General features: G+C 44.1%; 1 protein-coding gene across 2 annotated transcripts in view; it reads right to left on the reverse strand.

Annotated features, from left to right (window-relative positions):
* Window positions 1–6,677: 6,677 nt before the first annotated feature.
* Window positions 6,678–19,128, reverse strand: part of cutlet (chromosome transmission fidelity protein 18 homolog) — an 88,623-nt gene continuing 76,172 nt past the window's right edge. For both annotated transcript variants that reach the window (XM_089583320.1, XM_089583321.1), the window contains exon 22: window positions 6,678–7,655. In XM_089583320.1, coding sequence (XP_089439446.1) covers window positions 7,546–7,655 — 110 coding nt within the window. In that variant the 3' untranslated portion in view covers window positions 6,678–7,545. The remainder of the gene's footprint in view (window positions 7,656–19,128) is intronic.

A 19,128-nucleotide genomic window follows, 5' to 3' on the forward strand; every position in this document is an offset into this window, starting at 1 on the left:
GTTGCAAAATGAAAAGTGTGCTCCTTCAAATTTAGGGTTGCAATAATACTTTAAGTGAGAGCTATATAGTGCCTGTTTAGGAGGAACAAAACACAGTTAATTTAATGTGGGCTCAGCTGCACTGATATATGTGGAATGCAGAACAAATAATAATCAGCAGAAGCCTAACTACATCCATTGGATGAGAAGGGCCTACCCAGCTAAGCTCAAAGTAACCCTGCTTTGAGCCAGCTGCGGCCATCTTATTTCTGAATACTTCCAAATTTCATCTGCCTACCGGGCTCTCTTTTTGTCCCAGTATGTTTGCCTTCTCCTGGAATCCACTCCATTACCCTAAGGAATCATTGGTTATCTACTCCTTGCATTACATGCCCTGCCCATGTCCATTTCCTCTTCTTGATTTCAGCTAGGCTATCGTCAACTCGCATTTGTTCCCTGACCCACTGTGCTTGCTTACTGCCCCTTAAACCTAACAATTTTCCTTTCCATTGATCATTTTGATGCTTTCAATTTAGTTATCGACCTTTTCATTATAGCCAAGTGAATTGCTGCCGGCAATCGTTCTGCCACTGCTACACTGCAACAACACCACATGTGCTCTAGTCTTACCATGGCCCTTACAGTGCCTAAAGGTTTGCCATATTCTTGAATCACCAAGCACTCAGCAAACTGAATGCCGACTATTAGTGTACGTCTGACAAAGGAATGAGTGACTGAGATAATCACGAGTACGTATACATGTGTGTTTAGGAAATCACAGGTGCAAACAGCAACAGCCGTAATGATGCCAGTTCCCATGTGGAAGGTGATTGATTCAATGCGTATTAGAGGTTTTAGCAGTTTTTCATCTTCATGCATTGCTTTCTAATCGCTATAAGCTGAACCTCTGAATAGCATTCAGTATAGTTTGTTTGTTTGTTTATGGGGGTTTGAACCCCCAAAGCAACTCGGGCTATGAGGGACGTCGTAGTGAAGGGCTCCAGAAATTTCGACCACCTGGGGTTCTTTAACATGCACTGACATCGCACAGTACATAGGCCCCTAGAATTTTGCCTCCATCGAAATTCGACCACCGTGGCCGGGATCGACGCCGCATCTTTCAGGTCAACAGACAAGCACCATAACCACTGAGCCACTGCAGCAGCAGCATTCAGTACAGCTTTTGCTTTAGAAAAAAGAATTTCATTTCACAAATTGCATACTTTTGAGATTTAAAAACCACAGATTTAATTCTGCATCTTTTTCGATGTATTCAGAAACTTGTAATCAAATGGATTAGAGACAAACGAGATTTTCTGACTGGGCTTGTCTTTCAAGATGGCTTCTCCTGCATATCAACACAGTGGTGGCCGACATGCTTAAATTATAATATTTAGCAGTGAGATTTATAGGCTTTTTAGAATTTAACCTGATTATTCTCATCGCCAAGGCAATGATAGTGACCTTTCAGTAAGTAAAACTGAAACAGTGTACGCAATTACACTCACAAGCCCATGTCACTCATCAGCCGCACAGTGATTGACTGGCTCAAGTTACTTTGGAGCCCATTTTAGAGATGTCAAAAGTGTGTTTTGGAGCAAGAAAATGGGCTTTTGGAGAAGGTGTGTGCATATAAAATACACATACACTCACAGACACAGCTCCACCCAAGCTTTTTCCCTCATGTTTTTCATTTCAAAGTCGTGAAAGAAATGCCTGTGTGACCTGTGCAGGTAGATATTAGAATGCAATTAAAATATAGACAATTAAAATTAATGAACTGATCTTAAATTTTTTTTATGGTGCAAACTACCATAAAACTGGAGGTTATCCAGATCAAAGGAAAGGCTAGTTATTTAAATTTTTGAATCAGAATAGTGCCCAGAGACAAGACACATCCTTGTGTGTTTTGTGTTAAACACGTGTACCAGTATTCGGGTTGTTTCAATGATGCATGACCATGATATTTAAGTGTACGTTTTTTGACATGCAAAGGCAGCTTTTGTTTTCTTGTAATACCAGGGAGGGAAAATTGTGTCAACTAGTAAGCTGGTTACTAAATCATAGTAGTTAACTCAGGTGCTTGGTTCTAATTAGAGTTGCAGCTTCACCATTTGCATTATGTAATAAATCAAATGTCAATAGCTAGGACAGCAAAAAAATACTGTAATCAATTCAACCATTTGCCTTTAAAATTTTGTTTTGTTTTATTTTATTTCCTGCTAGGCAAAATTTTTTTGACCTACCCTTTTCTTTTATTTTTTAATTGGTTTAAGCCCTTGATACTTAAGTGGCACGGGCCAGGAAGTTCTGTTTTTGATTCTCTGTAATAAAGCCCACCATACCAAATCAAAACAAAACACACACATCAAGACAACAGCAGCAAAATCTTAGTATGCTTGAGGCCCATTTTGCCACGGTGCCCGATCACATGCTCATGACTGGATGAACAAATCCAGAGAAAATTGCAGTTACGCCTGGTGCACAAGTAAGCCACGACACAGACGTTCACTGCACTACAGACAGTGCCTGAGAACACTTTTCGTTTTTAAAAGTACTGACTTTTGGCACAGGCACAACGCAGATTACTGAGGTTTTGTCGTAATGTAGCAGCATGTAGCAGGGCTGGCCTTTTGGTGTAGTTCGGTGCAGTTGAAGCAGCAATCCCCGATAGGTACTGCTATAGGTATAGTAACAGACACATGAGAAAGTATCTATTACGCCATATCTGCAATACTCAGCTTCAATCTCAACCCGCAAGGTTCGGCCAGTGGCACACAGACCCTGGGTTATTGCAGGGAGAAAACTTTATGAACATGGGGGCAGTTCTGCTAGTGATATGCTCACATAAATGATACCTGCAGCATCCCTGGGAACTGCAATATTTTGAGCCACTTCTTGACGCTTTGCAAAAACAAAATGACGCAGGTTCGTCACTATTCTGTCGAGCAAAAGCTGTTTTTTTATTTTGTTTTATATACTTTATTTCTATTTTGTTTTATTTTGGTTTTATCTTTTTTCCTGTTTTATTTTTATTTTATGATTTTTATTTTGGTATCATTTTTTGTTTATGATTTTATTTCATTTTACTACTTTTATTTCTGAGCCCCGCTATCCCCCAAGGTCATTTTTAATACCTACCTATACGACACTGAAGAACGGGAGGAGTACTCTGTCAGTTTTTTTGTGTTGGGAAGAACATTAAACTATATGCAATGAATGCCATCACAGGGAAAGGGTTGTAGTGCTACGTTAAGCGGATGCCACTGGTCCCTATAAGCAATGACAATAGGAAATGGTTACTATTTAGCAGCAACAATAGTCAGAACTAATAAATCTCATGTAAGAATTAGTAAAGTGAGTACATCCCAGCTAAGAAAAACCATTCATTCCAACTGGCCTTTCCAAATGAAAAATTCCCAAGTGTGCATATGAAACCAATTCGGAACTCTAACTGGAATTTCTGCCCAGTGAAAGAAAAACCATTGGCTTCCAAGAGGATTTTCCAATTGTATAATTGCCGCCGCGGTGGCTCAGCGGCTATGGTGCTCGGCTGCTGACCCAAAAGACGCGGGTTCGATCCCGGCCGCGGCGGCTAGAATTTCTTTGGAGGAGAAATTCTAGAGGCCCGTGTACTGTGCGATGTCAGTGCACGTTAAAGAACCCCAGGTGGTCGAAATTTCCGGAGCCCTTCACTACGGCGTCTCTCATAGCCTTAGTCGCTTTGGGACGTTAAACCCCATAAACCAAACCAATTGTATAATTTTTAATTGTGTGTTTAGAACCAATCTCAAGCTCCAAGTAACACTAGTAGTATTGACAGCTCCAAGTGGGCCACAGGCAAGCATTCATGAGACATAAAACATAGGAACACTACAAGCCTGAAGAGGTGACACAACACAAAGAATTTTCTTCGTACTTATACCGCATTCATTGGACCCCATCCTGAAGCCAATGACTGTTGTCTGTTGAGCGAAATTATTTTATTTAATCACAACTGCAGTGGTGGTGGAAATGATGAAAACAATTCAGCAAATTAAGCTTGAGCTGCTAACACTGTTTTTACAATTGGAACACCCAATTACATCAATAATTTTTTTTTGCCTGGGATGGCTTAGACAGGCTTGTTATATAGTTGGAAGCGATTATCTAGCTTCTTTTTTGCAACTGCACTACGAGTTCGTCAGCCTCTGCAGAAGAAATGTGAGGCTTATAAGAATGTCTTGCAACTGGCTACACTGAAAGAAAGCTCTCCCCCCCCACCATTCCTGCACTAATCTGAGCAATGCATACTTAGTTCAACTGCCCAATGCTTACTGCAGAATGTGACCGTCCGTAGCAAGAAATGGCTAAAGGAGAGGGAGAGGAGAATTTTAAATTCATGCTGCACATGGTGAAAGTCTTGTGGCGGGCTCCCGCCCACCTACAGCTCTGCCCACAAGGTTGTGCGGGATGCACACACTTCTTCCACACCATTTGGGTATAAGCAAGTGCACCGGGGTGCAACACCACTGCGCACATCCAGCATGGGAGCACTGCCCGAGCACACCAAGGTTGAGGCAGCCCAGTCCAGCCGCGGAGGTGTCCTCTGACTGTGCCTGTGGTGCGGTGTCCTTCCGGGCTCTGCAGCGGTGGCCCTCCAGCAGTGCACAAGTGGTACCTGGCATGAGTGGCTGCGATGCACGCAGCCCAGTATTTTATTGTATCGCGGTCAGCTCGCAGTTGAGTGGCACTGTTTAGTGGAGCGTTTGGAATCTCGTTGTTTCATCAGAGTTGCCTCAGAAGTCCCTCTTTTATAACCTGCGTTTGTGGCTGCTCTGCCAGAAGCCTTATCAACTGCACTGCGTTGAGCTGAGATTACAGAAGTATTTTCTGCAGCCGCTGCAGTATTTCCCCTGTAATAACGTTATCAGGAACTCAGATGTTAGGACAGCAGCATGCTTGTGTTTGTCCAGTATTGATGCTCCATTTGTGCTCTACATTTGGGTCTTGTTCTGTTGCCCAGAATAAACTAATATTTTGGCTGCTATTGCTTGTGGTCTGTTACTTGCCAGGTGCAACCATGGCTCGCAGACCCCCTTGACGAGGGAGGTACCCTCAGTTCTTTGAACTACAGTCGTGCCTCGTTAACATGACCCCAATCAACATGGGCGTCCGGAAGGGGGAGCGGTTGCCGCTACCACCCTGGAATTATGGATATTATATGCACTAGTAGAAAACAACTACACAGCTTGATTAGCACGCTTAGGTGATATTAATTTATCAGATTTTGCTTATTGAGTTAAATTCTTGGTTCATTAATAAATTCTAATGTATGTTCTCTAAGCCTAGCACTAATTCGCTGCTTCTAATTTTTGTTTCATGTGCACAGTTTGGACCACAAAGAGTTACTTTTTGGTGTTAACCTACCGCCTCCCACATCCCCGGAGATCCGGTGCCTCCCCCTGGAAAAAGTTCTGCGGACGCCCTTGCCAATCAATATGGACTTCTCCATGGACCAGGCATGTATTTGCACCTCGTTAATATGAAAACTTGTTGTTCGGATAGTGGACAGAGCGAAAATATACGGAGATCATTGGGACACATATTACTGTCCCGTTCATAAGGACATCGATGAGAACAAAATCCCGAGTGCCTCTGCCGGATGTTCTGCCCCTTGTATTCTGAGTGCAGAACACCAGAGAAAGGTAGTGCAGAGGTCCAAACACCGTAGTAATGGCCTTTTTTTCATGTAAGCATGTGTGTGCGTGTCCAGTCGATGCACCTTACAATCTGCCGTATTGCATGAATGGCTGCGAAACAAATTTTTCTGTGTATCCAAAGCTTTTAATAGAGTTTTAGTATAGCGTTAGCGTGATAGTGGACCTAAGGGAAATTACGTTAGCAAGCAACTTATCCGCAAAGATAGTTTTAGTATAGCGTTCTGGGAACGTTAAACGCGATCTGCTTTACATGGAGGCGAAAGGTCCTTCTAAAATGTCGCCACTATCGCTAACTTGCTAAAATATAATATTTCAGAGTCATTTAATCGAATTAGTAGCCACATGGCTGGTGGCTACTTGGATATGTTTAAGTGCACAATGTTTTTGGTAAAAAATTCAAGTCAACATGTTTTTCTTTTTTAGAACTTTAATATCTCAATGTGATTTTTGCTACATTTGACCCATTATTAAAAAAAATATATGAAAAGACAGAAGACTGATTCTTTTACCAGCTTTAAATACAATGAGCTGTAAATCTACAGAGCCAGAATGGCACACATTTATACAATTGCTTCCGTTAAAGGAGTTTTATCCTACAAAAGACAACTAAAAATTATTGTTTTAGGGAATAAATGACAAAGCTGTGAATACTTGCTAAAAAATAATAATTCCAGTTGTTAAAATACAAAATGCAATCAAATGAAACAAACTCGGATTAGCAATGTGTAGAGGTTGTCGAGAAAATTGGTCTTGAAGGATCCCTGTAACGGTCTGCACTAAGGGTAAGAGAAGTAAACGACTGATTGATATTGGAAAAATCCATCATTCTCCCACAAAACTTTTCGATCCAGCTTATGTAGTACCAGAGATATCGGAGGTTAAAACCATCATCTTCCTTTTTTTCTCTCAACTCATACAACAAAGGGAGCCAGAAGAAAATTAAGAATACAGGCTGAGACCTGTTACACCCCCATGGCGTGACTTCTTTTTTGGGGGGGGGGGGGGGGGGGGGGAGGGGGCACTCACTCTTCCGGGCTTTAGAATAGAAGGCAGACTGGCAGGGAGTGATATGACATCATCTCCAGTTGGCACAGTCCTCACCTCCTTCGTCTGCTCGTTCTTGTGGTTTTTGGTGAGCCAATTACAGCCCCCTCACAACTGACGTCATGTCATCACACGGCAAGATTCATGCCAAGACTGGCACTCATGGTCACCATGAGGTGCAGGAATGGGAATTTTTAAAGGTTATCTGCAAATTATCAGCTCTCTTTTGAGGACTTTTATGAGGCATGCACACTCAATGGCATTTACTCGACATAATGCATGAATTTGATAGCCACTTTCAAAACCATTTCATAGGCTCTTTAGATGTGCTTTAACAAAGGGTGGTATAGTGCTATACTTTATGCGCTAAAAGTGCCAGATGGCGTTGTCTAATGCGAATAAATGTTCCTTGCAACCCAACTGAGCTAAGATGCGTCACCTTGATGCATACTGCAGCAGTAGTGTCAGAGTTTATCACCCAGAAAATCTACTATCGACAGTAGACAGTACATAAATATGTTGTATCTACCACAAGGAGTGAATGACAACAAAGAATGATGACTTGTTTCAAAACAAACAAATGTACATGCAACTATTAAATAGGCATGTGAAAGTCCTATTTTCGAGGCCATCACTTAGATACAGCTGTCAGTCCAAAAATTGAAGAAACCTTAAAAAGGCATAGTAGGCCATACGTCCCAAATCTATTTTTAATTACAAACAGTGCTTTCTTTCACCTAGGAACGCACATATGACCAAACTTGAAAGGCTACACGAACGTTCACAGATGCTTGCTTGTAGAAAAATGACCATATGAAGACTACAGCAGATCCTTGATGCGTACTGTTCTTCGCACGGCGTTGCTGAAGCCTTCCTTGAACTGGTACCAGACCTGTGGTGATGAGCTCACTTTGCCAGCACTGGAAGACTCTGAAAAGAAACGAGCACTTAGCCACAGTACTTACATAAAACTTGCCCCCCTCTAAAAAAAAAAATCAAGAGGGCAACACAGCCCACAGCTCAGTAAAATAACTTCTAATGTACCACACTGTGTCCATTAGCTTTCTCCATTATTTTTGCCATTTCCAATCTATGGAGCCAGATAATTCTCCATAGTTCCCATGAAAGCAACCAGATTTTCAAGGTTGCTTCTCTCGCTGCGTGCTGCTGTCGGCCGCTTGCAGGCTTTAGCCCCCAGCTCATGCAGCTTGGAGTGCCGACATGAAGCATTGCGTAGAAGGCAGAGCATCATAGAAAGTATACTAAAAATTTTTCACACTGCAGAGACGCATTAGCGTTGACTTACACCGGACCAGCTGGGTGCCAGTCCTGCATGCATAGTGGCCAGGTGGGACACATCACAGTGGATGCATACCATATAAACTTGTGTAAGGGCTGCACTTTGTTTTTAAATTCAGGTGTGAATTTTGAAGGTGCAGCCTATATAGGAATTAAGAAAAAAAGATGCATAACCGTATTTTTTTTTCTCAATTACCTAGTACAAAATGGGGGGTTCACGAGATTATACGGTACTAGTGATGTACGTTATACGCAAATGAATATCCCAAGGCTGCACAAAGGCTACTGTGACGAAGACGAAGCTGGCAGTGGCATGGGACGAATTGCTCACGCCAGGCCAGCGGCCATTAAATCATCTCTTGTTGATCGCTCATCATGCCTCATTCTTCGGCTGGCCGCCAAGTAACATTTGGTGGAGGTACGGGGTGACAATCCCCGTAACTCTCGCTTGCAATCAATGTCAGCGCCGGAAACCCCCCCCCCTTCCGCCTAGTGACCAGCTTCAGCCCATCGACATCCCGACCTCACCGTTGCTCCCCCCACCCTGACCACCCAACAAGACGAACTAGGCCAGACGCCATGACCGACCTGGCCTACCGACCCAAGATGCTGCACACACGTGAAGACACCATTCCCCTGCCCCTGCCGTTCGGCACGTCCTGGGGCCTCGGCCGTCTGCTCCTGGTAACCTGTGGCCTGGAAGCTTCATGGACCGGGACTCATTCTCTCATCTTTCTTATCGTGGCGGCCAGCGCCGCACCCTTTTCTACTTACTGTACAACCCTCCTCTCAAGACCATCACCATTTTGCGCGTCTCTGTCAACGATCGCGACGATCGCTTGGTGGCCCTGGGTAGTGTGACGAAGACGAAGCTGGCAGTGGCACGGGACGGAGCGCTTGCGCTAGGCCATTGGCCATTAAATCATCTCTCGTTCATTGTTCATCGCGCCTCATTCTTCGGCTGGCCACCATGCAACACTATAACAGACACCGTAGTGGAAGGCTCTGAATTAATTTTGAACACCTGGGGTCCTTTAACGTGCATTGGCATTGCACAGCACATGGGCATTTTTGCAATTGAACTCCTTTGAAATGCAACTGCAGCAACTGAGATTCGATCCTGCTAACTTGGGCTCAGCAGGTGGACACCATAGTGGCTAAGCCACAGTGGTAAGTAAAATACAGGTGTTTTATTTAACAGGAGGTACGAATGACCACAGCACTTTTCAACTATGCTGTCTAGTCCTTTCCATTTCAAGGACATCTTGGCCAGGTGCTAGTAACTAGAATGTAACTAAGAAAGCCTCACTTCTCTAGACGCCTTTTGCTGCAACTCATTTGCTGATCTGCACAGTGCACGTGTTCTGCTGCCTAGAGCTGACTCCTTCTGTTACCTCAGCCACCCGTTATATCCGGTCTTTCAGCTCCTTGATGCGCTCGACACACAGCCTCATCTGTGTGCCTATCCTTGAGTATGCTCACGCCAGTATGTTGCCTTCCACGAAGCATCTCAAGAGAGGCTACCGCTTCATATTATGGGAAACTTACCTATATGTCCATAACATGGAAGACCCACCGCAGCTGCGTTTCGATAGAATCAAAACACAAGACGGCACCCCCGTGTGCTGTACAATGTCAGCGCATGCTAAAGGAGCACCGAGGACCACTCCATCTGATTACCGTTCTCAGTAAAAATTTATTCTCTGGCTCTTTCTAGCTGTGTTCAGGGCTGTCTGGCAGCAAAGGATGCATTTATTGTTGAGAAAATTGAATTTAAGAACCTTCCTGCCAGTCGATTCAAACTCATGATGCCCTGCCGAAAAAGAGGGGTTGCCACCGTTTTGAAGAGAATGATGGTGCAGTGTATCCTCTGGGATACACGCCCATAGATCAGTGCCAAAGCATGCATTTTGCTTGCGAAATCGGCTGGAGAGAGCAGCTCCGTCTTCAGTAAGAATGGCCTCTTTGTGATTAGTACGTGATTATTTTTCATGGCTGGCCAACAAAACCTGAGCTTAATCCTAGCCTTAGTCTTCCGGGCTCTGAAATGCACACGCAACAAGTTGATTTGTGTGCCAGCCACAGAACTTTCTCACGGCAGCATTCCAGGAGCACTAACCATGTTACCGTGCGGTCCTGAGGTAAAGGAACTGATCTCCAAGATAAATTCTTTTTTGTGACTTAGCATCACTCCATACTTCTAGCAAGGACATGTCACTATGTTGTTTTACCTGGTATACTTCATAACCACTGCATATGCATATGCATTCCGCTCTGCAGAGTTTGGACATGTGCTTTGTGGTGTAGCACAGCTTTGCAAGAGAAGCAACCACTGAACTGTGGCGTTGTCTCTGGTGCTTGCCATATGTATGGGATGTATCCGGGTAGCTGCTTCACATGCCGCCTTGTACCTGAACTTGGGGTGTGAGTCCTTTCGCACTCAATTCTCACCCATACTGCTTTCCTTTTTCACATCCTCCAAGCTTTGTAGAAGTCTGGCCAATGCAGCTGCTTTTTGCATTTCGTCTCCTTTCTGAAACACTGACCTTTGGAGTCCCCTCCAGTAAGCTGTTCCACCACTGGTTCTAGCACCTCCTCAAAAGTGCTAACACCACATACGTTGATGACAAAGCACAGTGTGGAGTCACATTATGTACGGCCTGTACTCATCAGTTTCCTTTTTTTTTTGCTCCCTGAAACCTGCCGAGTTCTTTCACAACGAGTTTCAATTTCTCTAGTACTGCTTGTTTCCCTTTCTCATAATTTCTGCGCTGAGATGGCATCCGAAGCATTGACAAAGGTTGGAGTTCCTGCACTACAAGTGCAAGAACAATTTGCTTTCACTGTCCTTTTAGAATTTCAGATGCTTCCAACGTACCCTCCTCCGCCTTAAATCAGAATGGCACCTCGGCGGCAGTGAGGAGCTTTGAAAGTGTTGCCGCAAGCAATCTTGAGAAACAATAGCGCAGCGCTCACTGCAACTGCTCAACACTGAAGCTTTGTCATACGCTTCTTTGCTGATTAAACCTCGTGAGCTTAATCTGTAATTCAGCCAGCCAACACCACTCCTGAATCAGTTGCAGTTCAGTTAGCAATTTATCAGCTCTCTGCTCGACCTCCAATGTATCTGGTATGGCTGAACTACCTCCACCAGCAGTAACACTGTCACCTGTCTGACTCATTGCCCTTGTTCTTCTCATCTGTCTGTTCAGACTTACACAAGTGAAATAGAAGGGGCCCACTCTTTGATGCAAACTTAAGGTCAATCCTGTGATGTCACTGCCACTGGCACTGAGCTTGCAGCTGCCATTTTGTTTGTATGTGCCATTGATTGCCTGGCCTGTCATCAAGCTGCTTTTTTCTCATGGCTGCCACCTTGTGTCAATGACACACTGCTGTGGTCCTTGCTGCTGCCTCTTTGCTGGTTTCTTCTGAGCACTGCTCCTTCCTATCTCCTGTGTTTGGTTTTCCAAGACTGCCAAAGTCTCACCCGACGCCACAGAACTGTCACCCTTCTTCGCCTTCAGTCCTCCTAACGCGCTGTCTTCCGACAGCCGCAGGATCCGTACTGACTGCCAAACAACACAGTTCATTGCCTGCTCCATTCAGACTGAACATGAAGTGCTACAGACCCAAAGGGTTCTTGCCTAAGGTGCCCCCGTCAGAGACAGTTTGCTTGCTTTACAAAAAAGAAAACAGCACAGAAAAGGAGCACAAATGCAGCTTTTATATGCTGAATGCTACAAAACGTAAAAAATTTTCAAACATTCCAGAAAAACAGAAAAGGTGGAACTTTCTGAGAAATCACAGAAATTTACACTCCTGGCCCATTCAAAGATGCAGAACATGTAACCCATCCTAAAACACCGAATCTCAGTTTCAGGCTGTGTTCTGAATGCTCGCAAGTCTGGTCAACACCCCACAATAACCTAAGCACACTAAACTAAAAAAAAAATCGTTCTACACACTGTATGCCATGCTTGCATTTTGCGGAGAGCATTTTGATAACCTTCTCCCCAAGCCACCAGTGCAAAAAGAAACTGCAGACTATTTTTTGAAAATTTATCGCCTACATTGTGTTTTCCCAGTCAATTTGGTTTTGGACAGTTGCTAGCCACTTTTTCCATAGCTCCATCCAAAAATAAGACAGCAAGAAAATCAGCAGCAAAAACAAGCCCAATTTCAAGCATGGTTTCACTTGGTGAAAGAGAGTGGAAAAGGGCAGAGAAAAGGGTTCCTAGTAGCATGTCGACGGGCCCTTATGGTATTCCAATTATACGTTAATAAAGCAAGTGGACCCAAAATCTAAGCAAACATTAAGAGAGGTAGCGAGAAAAATGATAATACATGGCAAGGCCCCCCCTTAAATGGAGACTAAGCAGGATGAGCATAATATATAAGGGAAAAGGGGACAAAGCTAACATAAACAACCACTGTCCCAAAAGAGTGATGTCAGTGGTTTACAGGATGGTGATGCAGATACAAAGGACTGACTGCAGGCATGGGTGGAGAACGCGAGGGTGCTAGGGTAGCTACAAAATGAGTTCCGGAAACAAGAGGTTAGAGGACAATCTGTTCTAGGACAAAAGGAACACAGGCCCCTATGGCAAGCCTTTCCGGATATCAAGGGAGCCCATAACACAGCAATTCAAGACGATTTGTGGGACACACGGGGCACATTAGATGTGGAAGATGGAAAAACTAATCTTTTAAAGGATACCTATAAAAGTAACAAGGTGCTTACAAAATGGGGAAAAGATGTATCACAGCGTATATAGATACAGCGGAGTGTAGGCAGGGATGTCCTCTGTCACATTTGTTGTTCATGCTGTATCTACAAGGATTAAAGACCAAACAGGAGAGCAGCAGACTTGGCTTCAACCTTTCTTTTCTCAAGCAAGGAGGAAGGATTAAACAGTCATCATCAGGACTGGTCTACACGGATGATGTACAGTCGAGCCAACTTATAATGAACTTGACGGTTGTGCGGGTTGTGTTCGTTGTATGCGAAGTTCGTAGTAAATGGACTTCCCATATTATAGCCACGTATGCAAAAAGAGTCAAAAATAACATTTATTTCTTTAAGAATTGCGTTATGTGCCTTTCCTTCTTCAAATCACGCCCTACCAAGACACTTTCCTCGCTCTACAACGCACTCATGTGTGCCTCACCACAAGCCTCCTGCCGTCAAGCTGCTTCATGGCCACGTATTGCTAATCGCATTTAAAGCTTTGATGGCGACCGGTGGAAGGTCACCCTTCTCTGTGATCATCTGGATGATATTCCTGTCAGTCATGGAGAGCTCATATTTCATGCACAATCAGCGCTTATCCCTTCGATGTGGGGTCATCATTCGCACCAACGAGGTCATCTGAGGCGAATTCAGGTCCAGCTACCAATGGCACATGGTGTTCGAAAGCCTCCTCCATCATTCTAGGCCCCATAAACACCTTCTTAGGAAGAAATTCGTGCGGCAGTCCGCACTAAATTCTACCCATACGGCCTTAATCATTCACACTACGGCGAACAAAGAGATCCAAATCAGGACACCGGCATCTGGTTGGCTGATTGCACCTAGCATGCCCTGGATGACGCACCTTTGATAGGATACCTTGGGAGTGCGAATGATGCCTGTGTCCAGTGGCTGGTTCTGGCATGTTGCCTTGAGCAGCAATAAGTTCTTTTTACCGTAGGCAAGTTCATTAAGAATGGCTGTCTTCGTTGTGGCGTCGAGAGTATTTTCGCACTCCAAGTGCAACTTGATAAACAGTCCACCGTCACACTATGCGGTATTGCAGCGCTTGCACTCAAGCGACGAAGCAAATTTTCAACCTCTAATCCTTGACAAGTTGTGAGAATGCAGTGACGAAGATAGCACAGCGCACTTTCATGGAGAATGTATCAACTGCACTGTTAGCGAGCAGAAGGTTGCGAGTTCATTTAGCAGGCGATGCATTCCATGTGACTTGCTGGTTCAGCAAGGCACAACACGTAACTGGTATCTAAGCTTCTCAAGTTGATGCCATTGGATAATCAGTGATCTTTAGCAGTAGTTTCGTTTTCAATGCGGTCCCTCCCTGGAGCCAACCACTCTCCTTCAACTTTAGATGCTTTGCTCAGCCGGCAGGCAAGCACTTATAACGCAACCTTGCAGCCTGTCTCCTCACGCTTAACCAGAGGTTATCTATATTGAATGCACCCTTTTTTAGTTTTTTTTTTATGGGAGAGGAGGCAGGCACGTTCTTTTTGGTATGAGGACAGACAGGTGTCAGGGGTTGTGGAAGGCACTTTCTGATCTGCGCTCGCTTCTGGAAAGTGCAAGTTTTTCGTCTGCAGGGGTGAGGTTACAGGACCTCCTCATTCGTTATAACTGAGTGGAGCGGCCGCAGTTGTTTGCTGTATCTGAGACACAGTGCCACTGCACGAATACATATTCTGACAGTATGACAGTAGCACCACCCTCATCTGTAATAACCGAGCGTTCGTTATAACTGCAGTCGTTATAAGTGGGCTCGACTGTATTACTAGAGTAAAAGCTCGTTAATTCTAACATTACGAAATCGGGAAAAAAGTTCGAATTATCGAATGGCTTCGAAAAAACTGCCAAGAACCATTTGCATCAAGGTATATGTACCGTATTTACTCGCGTATAACGAACCCACTTGCATAACGAACCCACCCACCCCCGATTTTTGCCAAAGAATTTAAAAAAAAAAGCGTCAGTCATTAACACTTCCCTTTGTTTCGCACCGTCACAGTCCACAATGCATTTCATGGCAGTGCGCCAAGATGCTGCGCAGCGATAATATCATGTTAGCTCTAGCAAGGGGGAAAGCAAACTTGGCAGAGTGCCCGCACTTGTCCGGTTGTGGAAGCCTCGTTTTCAGTATACGTTCACCTTATCGTGCCATGGGCGATTGGGGCGGACGGCGTCTACTGCCACTCAATCATTGGAACGCGCGATAGCAGCAAGCGCCTTTTGCAGCGCTTGCTGCATCATGATTGCGACCGACTGCGTGCTTCCGTTGGCGACTGATGGGTGGAAGGATCGACGATACTCGCAAAGAAAAAAATTGCCAATGATTACGTTACTTCCTAATGCGAAATTTGAGCACAGCTCATCAGCTGTTTCAGCTTTTCGATACATTGAGGCAAAGAATTCGAGCAAGACACGTATGTACAATTGCAGACTTGTTATTTTTCACACATATTCCTTCTTCAAGAAACACTCCACTAACAGTTCTTGATTGTCATCAAGGAAGCTTTGTGGTCAGAGAACTAGATAGATATATGCTAGACTTGCTGCACCAATGCCTGGTTCTTAAAAACGAGGTCTATGGAAGTATTTTGCGAGGTTTTCACAGCTGTCGGAGGTGTTATGAGTGAGAGGAACGGGATGTTCTCCCGCAAAAGTGGTAAGAAATTCCTGTTTGTCTTTACATGTACAATAAAGTCGCCACCCACCCTGCCACCCTGGCAGGTGGCAGCTAATGGTTGATTGTGAGAGTTCGCTTGTAGTTGTCAGCTCTAATGCATGCAGCCTACATTTCTCTCTATCACCCCACGTACCTATAAGCGCGATTCAGGCGTCCGCTGACCCAGGGAGCCAGTTGTGCAGACTTCCTTTCCTTAAAATGATCGCAGTGCAAAACGTCCGCAACGCCAGCGCCAATGAACACCCTGAACGCCGAAGGCCTATGGCTTCAGCGGCGCGTTTCTGACACAACGTTGTGAATGCCTGCAGCCCACATTTCTCTCTCATCACCCCATGTACCTATAAGCGCGATTCAGGCATCCACTGACCCAGGGAGCCAATTATGAGCACTTTTTTTCCTTAAATGGCATAACGTTGTCAATGCGAATGCAAAAAAAAATTTTTTTTTTGCTAAAAATGAGATTTTAGAAAAAAATTGAACAGAACTTGCAAAGACATGCTTATATTTAAAAAAAAGAAATGTTAAAAATTTTCTGAAATATGCAAAATGTTTCTACTGTATTGGCCACTATCTGCAGAAAAAAAAAATCATTTCTCTCTTGCATAGTATTGTTGCTACAAAACAATAACTGGAAACCCTATAGTTGTGCATCGGAGCGCGGCCGCCTGTGTTTCAGGCTGGTTTCCACCATCACCAATGTGAAAACTCAATCATCTTTAGCGTCTTGCAGCATCTTCAGGCGTGTTGTTGCACAGGTCGTCGATTCAATCACTCGCAGACGAAACAGAGTCCTGAGATTTGCTACGTCTTGGAGCGCGTGGCGTGCATGTGGAGGAGCAGGGCAGAATGGTGGGCCTCTTGGTATGGCATGTCAAGGGAGAAAACCAGCCAAAAAAGATGAAAACACAAGAAGAGAACGACACAGGACAATGGCTGGACTAACAACTGAATTTTTCATTGAGTACAGACTGCCAGGTAATCACCACGCATGTGCCAAGGCAAACACTCAAACATGATCACTCAATCAAATTCTTTTGTCGTCAACGCTATCGATGGTGAACTCCCGCAAGCATCACCATGTTTGGCAATCTGAAAGGCCTCAAAGATTTCACGAGCCTTCCGTGTTCTTCCATAGCCCAGGATGGTGACATCTGCGAAACGGGGGGAACATTTGCCGGGAAATCTACTACAATGCAAAGCAAGATTACCATCTTCACCAGCGTCGACTTTTGTTCTGTGCTTGCGCAACCTCTCGTTAACACAGTCCCTCGTCTGACCTATGTAAAATTTTCCACAGGTCAGCGGGATCTTGTAGATCACTTCGGTCCAGCACTTTGTGTACACAGTTCTATGTTTGGTCGTGCAACGCTTCTGGCAGTCTGTACTCAATGAAAAATTCAGTTGTTAGTCCAGCCGTTGTCCTGTGTCGTTCTCTTCTTGTGTTTTCGTCTTTTTTGGCTGGTTTTCTCCCTTGACATGCCATACCAACAGGCCCACCATTCTGCCCTGCTCCTCCACATGCACACCACGCGCTCCAAGATGTAGCAAATCTCAGGACTCTGTTTCGTCTGCGAGTGATTGAATCGACGACCTGTGCAACAACACGCCTGAAGATGCTGCAAGACGCTGAAGATGATTGAGTTTTCACATTGGTGATGGTGGAAACCAGCCTGAAACACAGGCGGCCGCGCTTCGATGCACAACTTCAGGGTTTCCAGTTATTGTTTTGTAGCAAGAATACTATGCAAGATAGAAATGATTTTCTTTTCTGCAGTTAGTGGCCAATAGAGTAATAACATTTTGCATATTTCAGAAAATTTTTAACATTTCTTCTTTTTAAATATAAGCGTGCCTTTGCAAGTTTTGTTCAATTTTTTCCTAAAATCTCATTTTTAGCAAAAAAAATTTTTTATTGCAACACGCAATTGATTGCTTAAACTTGTATGAATAAAAGCACCTTTATTCGGCTTTGTTTTTGGGTATTGCAATAAATATTGAATGCAATAGTTTTTACAGAAAAAAAATGCACTGAAACCTTCAGAAAATGGTCATTTCCCCATGGTAAGGAAAGAGTTATGACATGCGCAGCCTCTAACTATGCAGAGGTGCTTTTTTTTGGGGGGGGGGGGGGCACATGCTGTGCGCCAAGCCGCCCAGATGCGGCGGCGCGTAGTTCGAATCATCCGTAGTGAACCGACTTGCTTTCGAATTAACGGGCTTTTTTATACACAGATCTCTATGGAGCTTGGCCAGACCAAGTAGTGTAGTTTGAATTATCCAAAAATTCAAATCATCGAGGTTCGAATTAACGAGCTTTCACTGTAATGGCTGATAACAAGGAAGATTTGCAGGGGTTGATGGACATCTGCGGCACAGAGGAAGATAGACTAGGTCCAAAGTTTAGTAACAAAAAATCAGTACTAATGATTTTTAACGATAATGAGGGTGTCAAGCAAAAGATACGGAAGGTCACGCTGGAGGCAGTGGATATGTACAAGTACCTTGGAGTGTGAATAAATAATGGTGCCAAGTATCTAACGAAGCATGAAAATTATGCAACGAATAAAGTGGCAGGAATGCAGCTGTTATGAAATAAGGCACTGTGAAATTACAATAGGTACGAAGTGGCAAGAGGGATCTTGAAAGGGGTAACGGTTCCTAGTCTAACTTTCGGCAACGTGGTCTGGTGCATGAGATTAGAGGTTCGAGCAAGGTTAGGAATTAAGCAGCATGAGGCAAGTAGGCCTGCTTTGGGAGCACATGGAAATACACCAAATCAGGGGCAAGCTGACATAATATGGACATCATTCAAGGGCAGGGAAGCTAGCAGCAAGATGGAATTTAAGGAGTGACTGAGAGAAAAGGGGGGTAAAGCAGCGGGCTAAGAAAGTTTTCAGTTACATGCACAAGAGGAATATCTACCCAAAAAGGAGAAAGAAAAACTAGAAAGTATCAAGCGAACATTTGGACGGCAAGTGGGGGGAAGGGCAAACCAACAATTATTGAATAAGAAAAAGGTTAAAGAAACATAGAGGGTCTGTGGAAAACAGAGATGCAAATTAAATCAGTACTGGGAACATACAGAATGTTCAAGCAGGAAATTGCCAAGGAAAATGTCTACAATAATTGTAGAGAAATCTCCTTGTTGTCCGAAGTGACGATGGGAGTATTACGAAATAACAACTACCGAGCCAAGTACCACGAGATGGACACACTGTGTGGTGCATGTGGAGAGAGGAAATGGACGAACACTTGATACCTTTGTGCAAAGGGCTTCACCCTACAGATCAAAGCAACAAGGCTGATTTATTCAAAGCATTAGGGATCAAGGACAGTGAAGGAAAAATAGGCTTTAAATGGGTATAAATAACCAAATGGAGGTTATCAGATTGGTGGCTAAAATCAAAGCAAGAGCGAAATTTCGTATGCACTCTGAAGGAGGCCATGGAATGGCTCACCACGCTAAAGGTGAAGAGGAGCATTTCCCATCTCCAGTTTAAGTACAAAACATATTATGAGTCACGGCTAGGTGGAATGAACCGCCATTCAATTTAAAGGGTTCAACCTTATCTACACAACCATTCATCCATCCATCCATCCATACATGTGGTGACTGAAGGCATGGGCCACACCCCTAAGCTAGCTGAGCGAAGTCAAGACAAAAAAAA

Source organism: Amblyomma mixtum, chromosome 3 (genome assembly GCF_055824585.1).
Source record: "Amblyomma mixtum isolate Tamu chromosome 3, ASM5582458v1, whole genome shotgun sequence".
NCBI classification, from domain to species: Eukaryota; Metazoa; Arthropoda; class Arachnida; order Ixodida; family Ixodidae; genus Amblyomma; species Amblyomma mixtum.